The sequence below is a fragment of the Oryctolagus cuniculus genome, chromosome 2 (genome assembly GCF_051225735.1).
Source record: "Oryctolagus cuniculus isolate XC-2025 breed Fujian yellow rabbit chromosome 2, ASM5122573v1, whole genome shotgun sequence".
Taxonomy (NCBI): domain Eukaryota; kingdom Metazoa; phylum Chordata; class Mammalia; order Lagomorpha; family Leporidae; genus Oryctolagus; species Oryctolagus cuniculus.
Window position 1 is genome coordinate 64,698,360 of NC_142868.1, and position 17,824 is coordinate 64,716,183.

The window sequence follows — 17,824 nt, forward strand, 5'->3', positions numbered from 1 at the left end:
GGAATCCTTGATTTACTTTTCGTTTTCTTTAAAAGACACTTGTCACATAGAAATATATCTTTTAATTGCCTTCCCACCTGCTCTCCTTATTGTCCATATTACAGTATTGCTATCATACCATTACTCCATTTGAAGGTGAATAAAATTTAATTGTGCTAAAATCTAGCTTTCATTATGTAATAAGGAGAGAAGATTGTTTTATTGATTGTATAGTGCTTATTTATTGTCAAGATTAGGACAGCTTCTTCCTTTTTGCTTACTCACTGAGGTAAATATTTTTAAATTGGGTAGAAGAATCTCTGGAAACATACACTGAGACTTTTTTTTTGAGAGATTTATTTATTTGAAAGGCAGAGTTAGAGACAGAGAGATTTTCCATCTGCTGGTTCATTCCCCAAATGGATGTAACAGCTGGAGCTGAGCTGATCCAAAGCCAGGAGCTAGGTCTCCCATATGGGTGCAGGGGCCCAAGCACTTTGGCCATCTTCTGCTGCTTTCCCAGGCGCATTAGCAGGGAGCTGGATCGTAAGTGAAGCAGCTGGGATTTGAACTTACTCCCATATGGGATGCTGGCGCTAGGGGTGACTTCACCTCCAATGCCACAACATCAGCCCCACACTGAGACATTTTACAGGTATTTTCATCCAGTTTTCCGTGTGTATAATAGGCATGTTTTTATGTAAGTTTCAGTTAGAAATTCTGCAAAAGTAAGAATTTCAAAGAGAATAATGTGTGGCATCAGTGTGAATTATGCGATGAAAAGAACTGCTCTGATGGACTGGTGCCATGGCTCACTTGGCTAATCCTCCACCTGCAGTGCCAGCATTCTGGGTTCTAGTCCCGGTTGGGGCGCCGGGTACTAGTCCCGGTTGCTCCTCTTCCAGTCCAGCTCTCTGCTGTGGCCCAGGAGGGCAGTGGAGGATGGCCCAAGTGCTTGGGCCCTGCACCCCATGGGAGACCAGGAGATAGCACCCGGCTCCCGGCTTCAGATCGGCGCAGCGCCGGCCGTGGCAGCCATTAAGGGGAGTGAGCCAACGGAAGGGAAGACCTTTCTCTCTGTCTCTCTCTCACTGTCTATAACTCTCTGTCTCTCTCTCTCTCACTGTCTAACTCTGCCTGGCAAAAAAATTTAAAAAAAAAAAAAAAAAGCTGCTCTGATGGTCTTTGACACTTGTTTCCACCCACAGAATGAGTTCACAGTGCTTGATATTTAAATTAACTGCATACTTTTGAGCAGCAACCAAATGTGGGCATTTCAAAAAGTTTGTGGAAAAGTGGAATTTAAAGAAAAGTTTGTATCAGTGCAAAAATATTTTGAAAGCCTTGTATATTTTTAGAATATGCACTTTCCATGAACTTTTTGAAGATATTTTATAGAAACCAGAATATCATCAAACAGGAGTTATTGCTGTTCAAGAGAAGTTGCCTTTTAAATGAAAGATGACCCAAAGATGCTGTTACCCAGAAACAAAAACAAAAAAATAAGAGGCAATTTGATTTCTGTGTAATGACAAAGAGGTGAAGAAGAACACGTTCTGTGAAATTGAACAGCCCTAAGGATGGTCTCATCCTTAGCTCTCAAGTTCCATTGCTGCCTCCCGGAACTCTCCTGGGGTGTACACTGATCCCTTTCATTCTCCCTTTTCATCTTGAACTACTCACACATAAGTGATTTTCTCAGGTCTGTTTTCTAAGTCTCTGGTGCTCTCTGTTTTTGTTTTGTTTTCGTTTTATTTTTGTTTCTATTGATTTGAAATAGCTACAGGCAGAATGGGAAAGAGAGCGAGAGCGAGAGATCCTCCGTCTACTGACTCGCTCCCCAAATGGCCACAATCACCAGGGCTGGGCCGGCCAAAGCCAGGGGCCAGAACTTTCATATGGGTCTCCACATGGGTGGCAGGGGCTCCAACACTTGGGCCATCCTCCCCTGCTTTCCCAGGCCATTAGTAGGGAGCTATATCGGAAGTGGAGCAGCTGGGAATTGAATGGCATCCATGTTGGATGCCAGTTTCACAGGTGGCAGCTTTACCTGCTGTACCACAGTGCTGGCCCCTCGCTCTGATTTTTTTAAACTATCTGATGCGATTTTTAACTTCAGTGGCTGCATGTTTTCCACTTACAGATGTTCTACTTTTGTCCTTATGATTTTAATTTATTTTAAGTCCTTGAACTGTGTTTTTTAGAGATTTATTTATTTGAAAGGCAGAGTTACAGAGAGAAAGGGAGGGCGAAAGATCTTCCGTCTGTTGTTTCACTTCCCACATGGCCACAACAGCCAGGGCTAGGCCAGGCCAAAGGCATACTTAGGCAGTGGCCTAAGCACCTGCACTTCCTCTGCGGCTTTCCCAGGAGCATTAGCAAGGAGCTGGATCAGAAATGAAAAAGGTAGGACTTGAACCGACACCCCAATACGGGATGCTGGTGTTGCAAGCAATGGCTTAATGTTTTTATCTGATGGTTATACTATCTGGAGTTTTGGGGAGATAATTCCTCCCATTTGTTTTTTCTATAAACTTTAGCTCAAGGCAAATTACTTCCTCTCCACTTTTGTAATTTTTAGACTCAGCTCACAGAAAGCAGGGTTTTATCTGTGAAAGTCCTTGGTGATTTGGACTGAGAGCATATGCTTTTTCAGAAGTGTTGAATTTGCTTCTGCTGGGTGCCCCAGGCAGGAGCACAGCTGGGCAGAAACAGTTTTAATGTTAATTTTTTGTATTAGGGTTCCAGAACTATGTTGATGGTAAAAGCTTCAACCCCATACCCCAGGGAAGTGCAGGCCAGCAGTTAAATTTCCAGAGTTGTTTTCTTCCCCATACAGAACTCAAGTCAACGCAGCAAGATTCCCTATTGATGCCTTTGCAATGACAAGACTGAAGTCTACTCTTTTACTGAGGGAGTAGCTCTTCCTGGGTTCAGACTAGGGTCTCAGATACAATTGAGGCAGTGTGTCTTGTCTCCTCCTTGTGCATTAAAAGCTTATAGAGACTGGCAACCTCTCCAGGGTAGCTACGGTGTCAGTTTGCATGCTCTGAACATTTTTCTCTCTGCTCTGTTTTTGGCTCATCTCTTCTTCCCAATTTAGTTATATTAACCTGAAGTGTATTCCAATGCTGAGATGAAACTGGTGCCTGTTTATTCATTCATAGATCTCAAAGCCTAGAAAAGAGCCTGGTCAGTAGTAGACACACCATAGATACGCTAAATCAGATCATCAAAAAGGTGTTTACTATATTTTACCCACAGTTCTAGATGTTGTAGCAAAGGACTTGGCAGGGAATATAGGTTGCCACAGTGCCTGGAATAGAAGGCGTGATGGACTCACAAAGGAAAAATGAGAATGCAAAGATTAAAAAAACTCATTGTGTTTAATTCTTATAATCTTCAGTTCAAAGAATGACCCTAAAAGAAACAAAACCAAATTCTCACCAACCTAAAACGTACACTAAATTAGTTCATTTGCACGCACTGATGTGATAGCTTCTGGTGAGCACATGACTTTCTTTTACCTCGTATTTATCTCTGATGTTTTTCACACTCACATGTTTTATATAAATAGCCTTATAATCAGTTGTCCAATGATGGTAATAAAAACATTGTTCACTAATACTGTATCTTACGATTTTTTTTGAGATTTATTTATTTGAGAGGTAGAGTTACAGATAGGGGGAGAGACAGAAAGAAAGGTCTTCTCTCCGCTGGTTCACTCCCCAAATGGCCACAGCGGCCAGAGCTGGGTGGATCCGAAGCCAGGAGCCAGAAGCTTCTTTGGGTTCTCCCACGCGGGTGTAGGGGCCCAAGCTTTTGGGGCATCTTCTACTGCTTTCCCAGGCCATAGCAGAGAGCTGGATTGGAAGTGGAGTATCTGGGACTCGAACCAGCGCTCTTAATGGGATGCAGGTGCTATAGGTGGAGGTTCAGCCTACTATGCCACAGCATCAGTCCCGTAGCACCTTATGATTTTTAAAACACATTTTTAGTTTTCATTTAATTTGTAAGCAACTGTCTGACAGAAAATTTGTGGTAGTTGGGATTTTTACACAATGCTATATTTTAACCAAGGGCTTACAGAGGTATTTAAGTGGACAATGCGGGGCCTGTGACATCAGCATCCCATATGGGCACCAGTTCGTGTCCTGGCTGCTCCACTTCCCATCTAGCTCCTTGCTGTTGGCAAAAGCAGCAGCAGATGGCCCAAGTGCTTGAGCCTTTGCACCCATATGGGAGACCTGGAAGAATCTCCTGGCTCCTGGCTCCTGGCTCCTGGCTCCTGGCTCCTGGTTCCTGGCTTGCCCAGCCCTGGCTGGGCTGTTGAGACCATCTGGGGAGTAACCTAGCAGATGAAATATTCTCTCTCTCCCTCCCCCTCTCCCCACTTCCCCCTCCCCCCCTCCCTCCTTCAAATTCTGACTTTCAAATAAGTCAATCTTTAAAATATAAATAAAAAAATAAATAAGTGGACAATTCCCTTTCAAACCCTTGGCTTGTGAAAGATTCCAGATGAAATAATGATCCAAAGAACCAGGCTTCTGTGAAAGTGGTTTTCAGGGTGAGGTGAAGTCTTTCTTTTCTAGTTTCCATTGTACTATTTTAGGCAGTGCTCTTACTATCATACTATCTGGGGCTGGGGGATGGAAAAGGAAAGTAGAAAAAAGCCACCTGTGTATCAGTTTTTGTTTTAATACTTATATGAGCTCCTCTGGGTTTGTGGTTTGCCTATCAACACATGTACCCTTAGTTCAGGTTTTCCCCATTTATGTGGATGGAAAGGTCTTGCTATGCAATTTTTTAAATGGTAATAATGACTATTAAATATCTGAAATATATTTGAGATTTTTCTGTGCAGAATGTCATGAAAATTTTAAATTTATAATACCCTCTTCCTCATAGCTCCTGATATCTTTCCAAAGGAGCAAAGTGTTATTACTTAAATTTTCATTAGAAAATCAAGGGAAAGCAATTTCTTTAAGGTCACAGTATTAGTTGATAATGGACCAGAAAAATGAAGCTAAACCAAGAATTAAATTGGGAGTTTGAAAATCAAAAGGCTAATGGTGATTTGGTCCTTGTGCACTTGGAAGATGAACTTGAAGTTCTGGTTACTAGTTTAAAATAATATGGAAATGAAATATAGAAAAACAAAATTTTGTATGAGGGGACCTTCAAAACATTTGTGCTGGAATGCTCTGTGCCCAGATTTCAAAAATTCTCTTGCACCAAAATAAATTTATCTTTTAATTCCATTTTTTTCCTCATTGTTATTTGAAAATCCTCTTGTGTGTTTTGGTAACTTGTTTAGAGGAAGCGGTCAATTTTAAAGAAAACTTCAATTTGGTTGAAGGCAGGAGGAGTAGGTAAACATCCAGCCAAGTGGCCTGGTACGGTGGCACAGTGGGTTAAAGCTCCAGCCTCCAGCGCAGGCATCTCCTATGGGTGCCAGGGGTTTGAGTCCCAGCTGCTCCACTTTCGATCCAGCTCCTTGCTAATGTGCCTGGGAAAGCAGCACAGGATGGCCCAAGTCCTTGGGTCCCTGCACCCAAGTGGGAGACCTAGATGAAGCCCCTTGCTCCTGGCTTCAGATCAGCTCAGCTCTAGCTGTTGCAGCCATTTGGGGAATGAACCAGTGGATGGAAGGTCAATCAATACCCTCCCCACCCCCCTGTAACTTTTTCAAATAAACAAAGCAATTTTATTTTATTTTATTTTACGAAAAGACCCAGCTTGGGAGTGGAGGGGAAGGAATACTACCAGGATGCAGAAACAAAAGCTTTCATCCTACCTTTTGCTAAGCACCAGTAACCAAGCTTGGGTCCTTTTAGCAGTTTGTCTGGTTTAGCATGGTCTGTGTATCATATTGCAGACTCTTAAAAGGGTAAGATCAGAGCTTGTTTCTTTGCTCAGCTTGCCATTATTAGTATCCCAAGGCCAGTAAGCCACACACAATGAATGCACCCCAGTAGGTGTTTGCATCATGTGCTTCTTGTCGCTCCCCGTCTTCGTGGAGGAACGACACAGGACCCTGCGCTGTTCTTTTGTCTGCTCGGCCCTCCCCGGGTTTGCTGCTGGTTCTTCCCGGGTTGGCTACCGACCCTTCCACCTCCGTGGAAGGGCTGTTCCCCCTGGCCACTTTCCCCACTTCCGCGGGGGAGCGGCACACCGCCGGCCGGCTCTCTTGGGGGCTGCACAGGTGTTCCTTCAGATGTTCCCTTTAGATGTTCCTGGTGCATGTTGTCTCTCTCCTCCTTTATAGTCCTTCCACCAATCCCAACTCTGCTACCCACACGCCAAGTACGCTGCTCTCCTCCAATCAGGAACAGGTCCTACAGTTTATTGGTGGAACTGGAGGCAGCTGTGTAGAAGCTGTTTCTCCCTTCTCAGCGCCATATTGTGGGAGAGCAGATGCATAGAATAAATCTTAATTCCAGTAACTTAGTCTAGTCCGAGTTGCTCCCCACACTTCTCAGGATTCTCCAGTGTTTTGAAAATTAAAAGTTTGTTCTGTTCTGCCTTTTTCTCCCCCTCTCACCCCCCTTCCACCCTTCCACTTGTCTTTTGTCAGCAGACTTTACCAAAACTGCACTTACTCTACAGCAGCAGAGCCATCAGCCTCTAGGTTTTATCGCCCTTCTGAACTGGGGTGCTTCTGCACTGGGGACCTTTGCAGCCAGTTCACAACTGAAATCCAGGGAAGGAAGAGGGAGACAGGGCAGTGATGGAAGTGGGTAGGACACAGCAGGTGCAGCAGTGTGGGGACACCCTTTCCCACTGTGCACACCTGCTCAAAGCAAGTGCCAGACCAACGCTCCTCCTCCCTGCTCATCTCACACTCAGCCTTCACTTCCTCCCACATGAACAGAGCACACACACACATCCACACAGACACACTCAGAGGTGTTTCCATCTCCCAGCAGGTGTTATTTTCTCTCCCAGCTTTCTTGTTTGAAAGTCCATTTCCACTCTGCTCCCCAAAGGCCACAACCCAAGGCTGCAAGCCATTGAGGAGCTGGAACTGCATTGCACACAGCAGTCTGGGAGCTGCCAGTAGTAGCTTTTAATTTAAAGAAACAAAGTAAACCAGCAAAGAAACCCATATTTGTTTAAATGCCAGATGTTCTTCTTTTCTTTTCTTTTTTTTTTTTTTTTTCGCCTTGACATTCTGTGGTCATGCAAGTTGGGAAAAGTCGTAAAGTCATTGAACCTAACTTCATGACTACGAATGAAATCAGATCCCTTCTTATGTGAGAACTGGCAAGAGATTCATTTATTTTTGATTCCTATGAATCAAATTGCAAATTTATTTTTAATTATTTTTTGAAAGGCAGAGAGAGAAAGAGACAGACACAGAGGGAGATCTTCCATCCAGTGGTCCACTCCCTAAATGCCCCAACAACTGGGGCTAGGCCAGGCTGAAGTCAGGAACCCGTAACTCCATCTGGGTCTCTCACATAAGTGACAGGTGCTCAGTTACCTCAGTAACTCCTGCCTCTTACCACATGCATGAGCAGAAAACTGGGTTGAGAATTGGAGCTGAGGCTTGAACCCAGGGACTCTGGATATCAGATGCGAGCATCCTAGGCAGTGGCTTAACCAGGGCACCAAACACCCACCTCATCTAATTGTAGATTTCTTAACTGTTAAAAGCAAATCGTGCCCATATGTGATTGTGTTTGCTTATTTCTTGTGATGATGGTGTTAGCTGGCAACAGGCCTCTGCAATTACTTTGTCTTTCCTCGGATGTTCTGCCCTGGAGGGAGTTTTTCTTCCCTACGCGAATAACCGTTGCCGTTTCACACCGCCTGTTACGTTAGGCACATTGTCTTTTAGAACCTTTAAATAAGTACCGTAAAATAAATGAGGCTCAGAGCGATTCCACAGCTTATTCCAGAAAATACCCCGTGCAAAATAAATATCCCCTATTTGCTGTCATTTGTCCCTGTGGCGCCTTTCAGTTCCCGGATTCGTGCAGCCGAGCTGCCATCCAGGACAAGCTATCCGAAGTTGCTGCTCTTCCCCTTGCAGAGCTCCGTTCACGTGCCTGCCTTTTATGTGGAACTGGGAATCTGTAAGCTGCTTAAAGTGGAAGCTGCCCTGTTACCCATGAGCTTCCGTCGTTCCTCGTCCTTCCATGGTCTAGCAGTCAACACGCCTTCTTCAGTGCATCCCTCCATGCAGGTTATTAACTCGCACTAATGGGTTTACCTTGAGAACTGACACCCTTCAGTGACACTGTTGAGGAGCTGAGGGCTTTGATGGCAAAAGGTGCAGCAAAATAACCAGACTTTTGTTTATCTGATGAATGTGATTAATACAACATATGATGTGAGCTGAAACAAATACTCACTATAAATGTTGTTTACCTTGTCACAATAAGCCAACAGCTGTAAGGCTTTCATTAAAACTGTATCAGCAGTAGGAACCTGAAGGCAAGAGCAAACTGAGGAAAGGCATTGATTGTGAGTAGTCATTTCTAGTAAATATGGTACCAGGAATTTTACTTTTCATAACCTGTATCTTTTCCAAAATATCTAATTAGGAGCATTTCTCATTGTGATCTTTAAATCACAAGAAAACCATGCTATGGTGGAATATATAATAATATTTTAATATATTGTTTCATGTCTTATAGGTTGTATTTTATTATTTGTGCATCTTAAAATGGTGAATTTTAGGGGCAGAAATTGTCACACAGCAGGTTAAGGTCCCATTTAGGATGCCCACATCTTACATAAGTTCAAGTCTCAGCTGCTCTGCTTCCATCGAGCTTCCTGCTAAAGCATCTCAAGAGGCAGCAGGTGATGGCTCAGGTAATGGGGTCCCTGCCAAACAGGGTGTAATTCTCAGCCTCCTGTCTTTGTCCTGGCCCAGCCCTCGCCCAGCCCTCGCCCAGCCCTGGCCATTGTGGGCATTTGGCGAGAGAGCATGCAGATGGAAGATACCCCACATGCTCTCTCGAATGCTTGCTCACTCGTTCTCTCTGTCTCTCTCCCTCTCCCTCTCCCTCTCCCTCTCTGCTTTTCAACTCAAATGAAAACATATAAACATTTAGAAAAGGTAAGTTTAAAATATCAGAACATTTGCTACTGTTCCAAAAAATGTTCCTAAAAACAAATACCTGGGGTGGATGACATGGTACCTTGTCTGACTGAAGTGACCCCGCAGTTACAGAAATGGCATCTGTCAATCAGTACAACTTAAGAGTCTTCGAAGTATGGTGCTTAGTGAAGATAATAAGAAATTCTAGTGATTTCCTGCCTTTCAGGATTAAGAATTTCCTTGGTGAAATGACATGTTTGCAAATTACCTTACAGTTAAAGGCCATATGGGCAAACTACACTTTCTGCTTCTTCAACAAGCTCTCATTGAATTTTTCACAAATCTTCACTCATTCAGCACATTTATTGAATATCTATTCTTGCATGATCCTTAGGAGTCAAAGGTGAATTGGATTGGATCCTGCCCATAGAAATCTTAGTAGGAGATGCAGACCTACAAAATTAACTGTATGCATGTGGTAAAGAAAGAACTTGAATAGAGCCGTGAAAGCTCAACAGAGAAAATGGTTGGAGAAGACTCAGAAAAGAGAAAATGGTTTTACCCGAAGGGAACAGAAGAGGTGTCCTCTTTCTTAGAGATGGAAATCAGTAGCAGTTGAATATAGAAAGGAGGAAATTCTTTCCAGATAGGAGCCACGAAGTAGAAATCTGTAGGGCATGTCCCAGCCATAACAAGCTTGACCGGGACAAAGAAGCTGTGAAGATGATGTATGTGGAATATTTTGCAAAAGTATGTATTTGTAATATTTACCTTTTGAGTTCATGTTATGCTTCATAGGCGCCAGGAAGCCATAAGTTTCTTGGAGAAAGACATGTTCAGAACTATTGTGGCAGGAACATTAAACCTGAAGACTATGTGAGGTCTGATTGTCCCGTCACTCAAAGTCATTTTATCCAAAACTTTTTCTCACATCTGTGCAAAGCTCGTCTCAGTGGATTAGCTTAAAGCAGTAAGGCCAGAGTTGCTGTTGCAGGTGTTCTTGCATGGACCTGCCCACCTGTGTTAGATTCTTTTTTTTTTTTTTTTTTTTTTTTTTAAGATTTATTTGTTCATTTCAAAGAGTTACAGAGAGACAGAGACAAAGGGGGATCTTCCATTCACTGGTTCATTCCTCAAATGGCCACAATGGCCAGTGCTGGGCTGATCCCAAACCAGGAGCCTGGAGCTTCTTCTGGGTCTCCCATGAAGTGTAGGGGCCCACCTTGAGCCATCTGCTGCTGCTTTCCCAGGCACATTAGCCGGGAGCTGCATCATAAGTGGAGCATCCAGGATTCTAACCAGTGCCTATATGGGATGCTGGCACTGCAGGCAGTGAGTGGCTTTACCCACTACACCACAGCTCCGGCCTCTGTGTTAGGTTCTTAAACATTTATAGGCTTCAAATCCGTACCTTGTCCTTTGTTTCCTTGTGTCCATTTTGAACCTTGGTTATAAAAATTGCCTTGGACATTCAGTTGTTCTTCACATGAGGATTCTCCATGCCAGTTAATAGTTCCAGTTTTCTTAAGTAGACTTTCTGACTTTAAAAATACTCTGAATCATGGAACAGCTCATGTTCTCCTTTTTGTAATGAAAACTGGAAAGTGCAGCCAAATTTGTATCTGTCTTTAAAAGTATATAAAAATGGGGTGAGCATTCGGCACAGTCAAGATGCTGCTTAAGACACGTACATCCTGTAACAGAGTGCCTAGGTTTGAGTCCTGGCTCCACTCTGAATCCTAGCTTACTGCTACTTGGGTTCCTGTCACCCATCTGGGAAACCCCTAGCTCCTGGCTTTGCGCTGGCTGTTGTGATCATTTCAGAAATAAACTGATACATGGAAGACCTCTTTCTTTGCCTTTGAAAGAAAAATGTATGAAACTATACAGCAGGTATTGGGTCTACTAACCTTAAACTTGGCTTTTTTTTTTTTAATCATCCCTACCTTTGTTTTGCTTTAACACAATCTTCTGGCTGTATTTAATTTTATTTTACCTTGTTAGACTTCATATATTATAATATCTCTAATAAATTATTGTAGATACGTATGCTACCCACTTCCTATGTCCTAAAACCCAGATGTCTAGAACTAGTGCAAACCCCTAACTAAATCCTTCAGAATTTAGATTTCTTGCCAGCTACCCTATTTCATTCTGCAGTGTTTCTATTTCACTAAATTTTAGATTGCACCTAACTCTCATCATCGGGCTTTGTTTTATTGGTAGGCTTCTTGACTCTGTAGTCAAATTAAAAGAGGTTTCAGAAGACAGACTATGCTGATGAAGCAGCTTGGGTAGACTACTGAGAAGAGCATGGATCTTTGCATGTGTCTCATACTTTGGAGGTTCTCTATAAATACCTGCCAAAGAAAAGAGTGAACCTACGGAAAGCCACAGCTACACATTTTGAACCCTTACATAAAAATTTTTCCCAGGATTTGTCTTTTCATTGGTTTTGAGGAGAAGTTCTCTAAGTTCATCAACCTGAAATTGATGATAATGAGCCTTCAAAAATCATTTAATTTTCCATAATAATCTGTATTTCCATAATGCTTTCTTTCATCATGAATACAGTACTTGGTCACCTTAGCATATCCCTGGACCATAAAGTTTAGATAAATATGGAGTGACTGGCTAAATACATGAATGAATGAATGAATGCATGAGTAGTGGATTTCATTGAATCCTTAGAATTAGACTAAGACCCACTCGGGGCAATATTTCCCACATTGGAAATGAAAAATCTGAGGCTCACTGCCGTGATGGCTGACCAGAGTGAGGATTCAAATTGAGTATTCTGCAGATAGGCCCTTGGTGCTGTGGTAAGACACCACTTGCGACACTCACATCCTATAACAGAGCCTAGGTTTGAACCCCAGGTCTGCTTCTCATTCCAGCTTCCTGCTGATGGCACGTGCTGGGAAGCAGCAGGTGGTGGTTCCAGGAGTTGTGTGTCTGCCACTCACATTGGAGAACCAGACTGAAGTTCTAGCTCTTGGCTTCAGCCTAACTCAACTCCAGCTATCCTAGGCATTCAGGGAATAAACCAGCTAATGGAAGATAGCGTGCTTGCCTGCTCACTCCCTCTCTTTCTCTCTGCTTTTCAGATCAATTTTTAAAAATTTATTATTCTGACTTCTAATATACTGCTGTTTCCTCTCTGTAGTATAACATCTAATTGTTTAATTTCTTCTATATATAGAATATAAAATCATTCTTTAATGGCATCATACCTAAAAGCATAGAGTCATCTGGCCCATCCTTCTACTTCTTTTTAGGCATAGTCTTGTTATTTTTACTTTTGAAATGTTTCTGCCATTTCTGGTTCCCTTCTATTAGCACCGACCTCATCCAGGCCCTCGTAACTGCAAATTTGTGTCTTAACTATCAGCAGTTTCTTGAAAGACATTCTTAGAGATTCTAATCATATACATTGGTGCTGAAGAAGACAGCACCAATTAATTATATGATACCTGAATAATAAATCTTAGATGGCTTTTGTGCTGTGAGTGTCTTTCTCCTAACACAGTTAGAACTGTTGAGGGCACTTCCAAATTTCGTGGAAAATGGTATTTATCTTGGTGCAGAAACTTTGGGAAATCCATGCATAGTTTTTTTGTTTTTTCATATTTTACATTTTCAGTGAACTTTTTGAAGACCCTTCATGTGTTGTATGTCAACATTGCCATTTCCTCAAAAGCTTACATCAGTGTACCTGAGATTTAAGCATTCATAATTTATCACAGACAAAGCAGTGAACCAAAGAGGTTTTCTGCAGTTTCTGGTATGGGTAAGTGCAAGACTAGAGGCTGAACAAGGAGTAGCTGTTTTCATATGCTAAAGGGTTATCTCTGCTCCTCCCCATTTCCAGAGAGAAGTTATTAGTTGGTAAACAATATGATATGACCACTAGAGTCCATTAGAAACATCCAATAATTACTGATGTCATGAAAGGGGAGGAGTTTTTTTTTTATTATTATTATCATACCCTGTGAAGAAGCTTAATAATATATATTCAAACTGTTACATACCATGACTGTGTTAGGCTGTGTTATTTGGCTAAATAATCACTGCTGGAGTTCACATTGTAGATGAAAGATACTTCCTATGTTTCCTATTCTCTCTTTTTTAAAAGATTTAATTTATTTATTTAAAAATCAGAGTTACACAGACAGAGAAGGAGAGGCAGAGAAAGAGAGGTCTTCCATCTGCTGGTTCACTCCCCAAGTGGCTGCAATGGCTGGAACATCACGGATCTCAAGCCACCACACAGGTGCAGGGTCCCAAGGACTTGGGCCAGCCTCTACAAGCAGAGAGCTTGATTGGAAGTGGAGCTGCCGAGACTTGAACTGGCATCCATATGAGATGCCAGCACTGCAGGCAGTGGCTTTACCCACTATGCCACAGCACCGTCCCCTCTTATTCTCTCTTTTTTTTTTTAACTTTTATTTAATGAATATAAATTTCCAAAGTACAGCTTATGGATTACAATGGCTTCCTCCCCATAACGTCCCTCCCACCGGCAACCCTCCCCTTTCCCACTCCCTCTCCCCTTTCCCACTCCCTCTCCCCTTCCATTCACATCAAGATTCATTTTCGTTTCTCTTTATATATAGAAGATCAGTTTAGCATATATTAAGTAAAAATTTCAACAGTTTGCACCCATATAGACACAAAATGAAAAATACTGTTTGAGTACTAGTTATAGCATTAAATCACAATGTACAGCACATTAAGAACAGAGATCCTTGTTGACTTAACAAATTGACACTCTTGTTTATGGCATCAGTAATCACCCTAGGCTCTTGTCATGAGTTGCCATGGCCATGGAAGCCTTTTGAGTTCACCAACTCTGATTATATTTAGACAAGGTCGTAGTCAGAGTGGAAGTTCTCTCCTTCCTTCAGAGAAAGGTACCTCCTTCTTTGATGACCTGTTCTTTTCACTGGGATCTCACTCGGGAGATCTTTCATTGAGGTGTTTTTTGTTTGTTTGTTTGTTTGTTTTTGCCAGAGTGTTTTGGCTTTCCATGCCTGTAATACTCTCATGGGCTTTTCAGCCAGATCCGCGTGCCTTAAGGGCTGATTCTGAGGCCAGAGTGCTGTTTAGGACATCTGCCATTCTATGGCTCTTATCTCTCTCTCTCTCTCTCTTTTTTTTTTTTTTTTTTTTGACAGGCAGAGTGGAGAGTGAGAGAGAGAGTCAGAGAGGAAGGTCTTCCTTTTGCCATTGGTTCACCCTCCAATGGCCGCCGCGGCCAGCGCACTGCAGCCGGCACACCGCGCTGAACCGATGGCAGGAGCCAGGTACTTTTCCTGGTCTCCCATGGGGTGCAGGGCCCAAGCACTTGGGCCATCCTCCACTGCACTCCCAGGCCACAGCAGAGAGCTGGCCTGGAAGAGGGGCAACTGGGACAGAATCCGGCGCCCCGACCGGGACTAGAACCCGGTGTGCCAGCACCATAAGGCGGAGGATTAGCCTAGTGAGCCGCGGCGCCTGCCGGCTCTTTTTCTTTTAATATGTGCATTTGTATTAATAGCATGATTTAATATATCACTTTAAATTATATTGCATTTTGAACTACATTTAGTCAAAAGTTGACATCTTATGTGTGTATGGCCATAATACATTTAGGATTAAATGAAGGAGTCATCTCTCTGTTTGATAGAATGTAATATTTGTAAATTTTAGCATATCCAAATATAGGCACTAAGATTGAAAAGTAGATCTCAGATGTTGCATTAGTTTGTGAATTTTAACTTATAGCTTACTAGCTTTAGGGGATTTTCTGTGGTTACAGCATAGTGCCATGGTCACATCTTGAAGTTGCTGGATCCTGTATGATTGCAGTTTAGAACAAAATATTTGTAGCACTGACATAGTGGCATGAGTTTCTCTGGTCACCTATGACTTCCTTCAAAATGTAGTTATATACTGCTTACTGTGAAATTGGAAAATCTGTTCTGTGTGTGTTCTAATGGATGTAACGGTCATTAAGTATATGAGTCTTCTGACGTTGTAATCAGATGTGATTCAGTCTGTTAAGTATCCATGAAACAACATCTGCTTCACAGAGTGACCTTCTGCTAGAGAATACTTAGCGTCTATTAGTAGATCATAGTGCAGATCTGCCTTATTTGAAATGCACTAAACTGGAGTAGTCTACTGCTGTTTAGCAACTAGCTTGTAATAATTTATTGCAGTTAAATAAAGCTTAAAAAAACTCCATTAAATAATTATAGGGATTATATGCATTTCTAAAACCTTTGTGTTCTACTGAAATTACCCATTTAATTTCAGGGTTGGTTTGTTAAAAAAAGCTGAAATCTAAAGGCGCATTAGGGGAGCTGTCAGATGCTGTTTTCTGTAGGTGTTAATAAAACCAGATGAAAAAAAAAAAACTGAAACAAATTAAAACCGAAAGCAATTTTGCCATCTGTTGTATATTAATTAGAACTTTGTGTATCAAGGGTAAACTTGCTTTTAGAGAATGTCACTGAACACCCGCTTAATAGAATAATATGCAAATTTATTAGTTTATGGGTTATATACAGTTTTTAATTCTAATTCATCTCCAGCAGACCCCCAAGAAATTGGTAGTATATATAGACATGCACATACACGTAAATATATATAATGAGTTTTCTTTCTTTTCTTTTTTTCCAGAGCAACCTGCAAACAACCAAGGCCAGTCTACCCTGCAGCCTTTGCCACCTTCCCATAAGCAGCACTCTGCACAGCACCATCCATCCATCACTTCTCTCAATAGGAACTCCCTGACCAATAGAAGGAACCAGAGTCCGGCCCCGCCGGCTGCTTTGCCCGCCGAGCTGCAAACCACACCCGAGTCCGTCCAGCTGCAGGACAGCTGGGTCCTTGGCAGTAATGTACCACTGGAAAGCAGGTAAGTTTTATATAGATGTGGCTTTCAGATCATTGTACCTGCACAGAGACTGCGTATTTTGCAGCAGTCAACAAACCATAATTTTTTAATACCTAAAATTTAAAAATAAAAGTGTCCAACCCTTTTCTTACTAAGAGATTTGCCATACTTCTGCATTTTGTCTTCTCTAAGATCAGTTACAGATTGTTGATAATTTTTTAGTTTACTGAGCCAATGAACTTTCCCATTCTTTTCACACAACTTGTTCCCTATGGAAAATGAGAGTAAGTAACTTTAGTTAAACTTTTACTTACTACTGTTTTTTTTTTTTTTTTTAACTTTTCTACAATTTAGCAGCAACATGGAAGAAAAGGAAGGAGGTGAAAATGGGATTCTCAGTCCCATGTAGCTTGATTCAGTGAACGTGTTTAGCTACTACTTGTGTTAGATTTTCCATACTTTCTCAGATTGTATTTTGTCCCTTATGTCAAAAAATCAGTGGTCTCCCAAGTATAATGCTTTAGCCCAAGTCAGACGACCATTTGTTAAGAATATTTTAATCTCTTGCAATATGAGGGAGATGGGACCATTCCTTCCAGGATTCTTTCCAAGATACTCTGTCCATGCTCAGGCAATTCTTTTAGGAAATTCATCCTGACAATGTACTGAAATTTCCATTGTGTGATGATGACCTGTAGTGCTAGCAATCCGGAGCTGTGCAAAGCAGTTTTGTCCCTACTTCCGTGTGATGGTCCCCAGGCTTCTCAGTCTTGCAGGGTTCTCAACAGCTGATGGTCTTCTCTGTATGTGGAGTGTTTCAGTGAGGTGCTTAACTTGTGGCTTATAGCATAGGCTAGCTCACAGGTGGTAATCTGCTCATACTGAAGTGTAGATAAGAAAAGTCTATCCTGAGCTTATGCATTTCACTATTAAGTGTCTACTGGTACATAGCATTTCTCTGTACTGAACTTCAACAGTCAGTGTCGCTTAATACTATGAATTGCAAAAGCAAAGAGTAATAATAACTTATTGGTCTCGTGTTAATAGAGACTTTACAGCGAAGTTTTCCCTATACTCCTGTTATTTATTTCTTCACTGCCCTAAGCTTCCATTAAGTTCTGGGAAGGATCATTATCTTAGAAAACCCTGCAAATAGAGGCCTCTGAACCCCCTGAGAAAATGTGTCCCTGCAGTGTCCTACCTTTTCGAGCCTCTGCCTGGCTCCAGCATTTAAATTGGCTGCTGGATGAAGGAATGTCTCACAATGAATAAATTGCTGTTTCTTGCCATTAGATGTATGATCTAAACCAGTTCTGCCCTGAGGATTAGCTAGCAGGAGGTCCTCACAGTTAGTTGTCAACAATAAAAATCTTTCTGTCTTTTTTTTCATTCTTGACCTAAGAACAAGGGTCCAGAGAACTCTTAGCTTTTTATCTATAGTGTCAGCCAAGAGCAGTTGAGTTTTATTGTTTATTTTGTATTATTGAACACTCTTGTGAGAGAGATTAGAAAGAGAAAGAACAGAAAAAGTAGGCAAACAGCAGATTTCTCTTCACTTAAGACAAAATTCATGTATCAGATTCTTCCGCCTGAGGTTATTAGCACAGAGCTAAATTTACCCTATGTAATTAATTAGCAGCCCCTGAACAACTAATCAACACTGATTCACTATTGTCACTTGGAAAAATTTTATTAGGAAAAAAGTAATTTTCCAGTTGAGTCATCAAATTGAATATGGATAATTGCATTGTAGTTAACATTAATTGTTTTGACAAATATTTATGAAATATGTCATGTTAAATCATCAGAAATGTGTTTAATTTTAGAGATGTGTAGCACAAAAGCTTCAAATACTGTCAACACTCCGGAGAGTTAGTGTTCTATGAAGCCATGTCTTGTGTTAAAGAATT

General features: G+C 41.7%; 1 protein-coding gene across 13 annotated transcripts in view; it reads left to right on the forward strand.

Moving 5' to 3' along the window:
• TENM3 (teneurin transmembrane protein 3) overlaps positions 1-17,824 on the forward strand; it is a 651,480-nt gene that overhangs the window by 442,021 nt on the left and 191,635 nt on the right. For all 13 annotated transcript variants that reach the window (XM_070068313.2, XM_089325515.1, XM_070068315.2 and 10 more), the window contains one exon: positions 15,698-15,935. In XM_070068313.2, the coding sequence (XP_069924414.1) occupies positions 15,698-15,935 (238 nt within the window). The remainder of the gene's footprint in view (positions 1-15,697; positions 15,936-17,824) is intronic.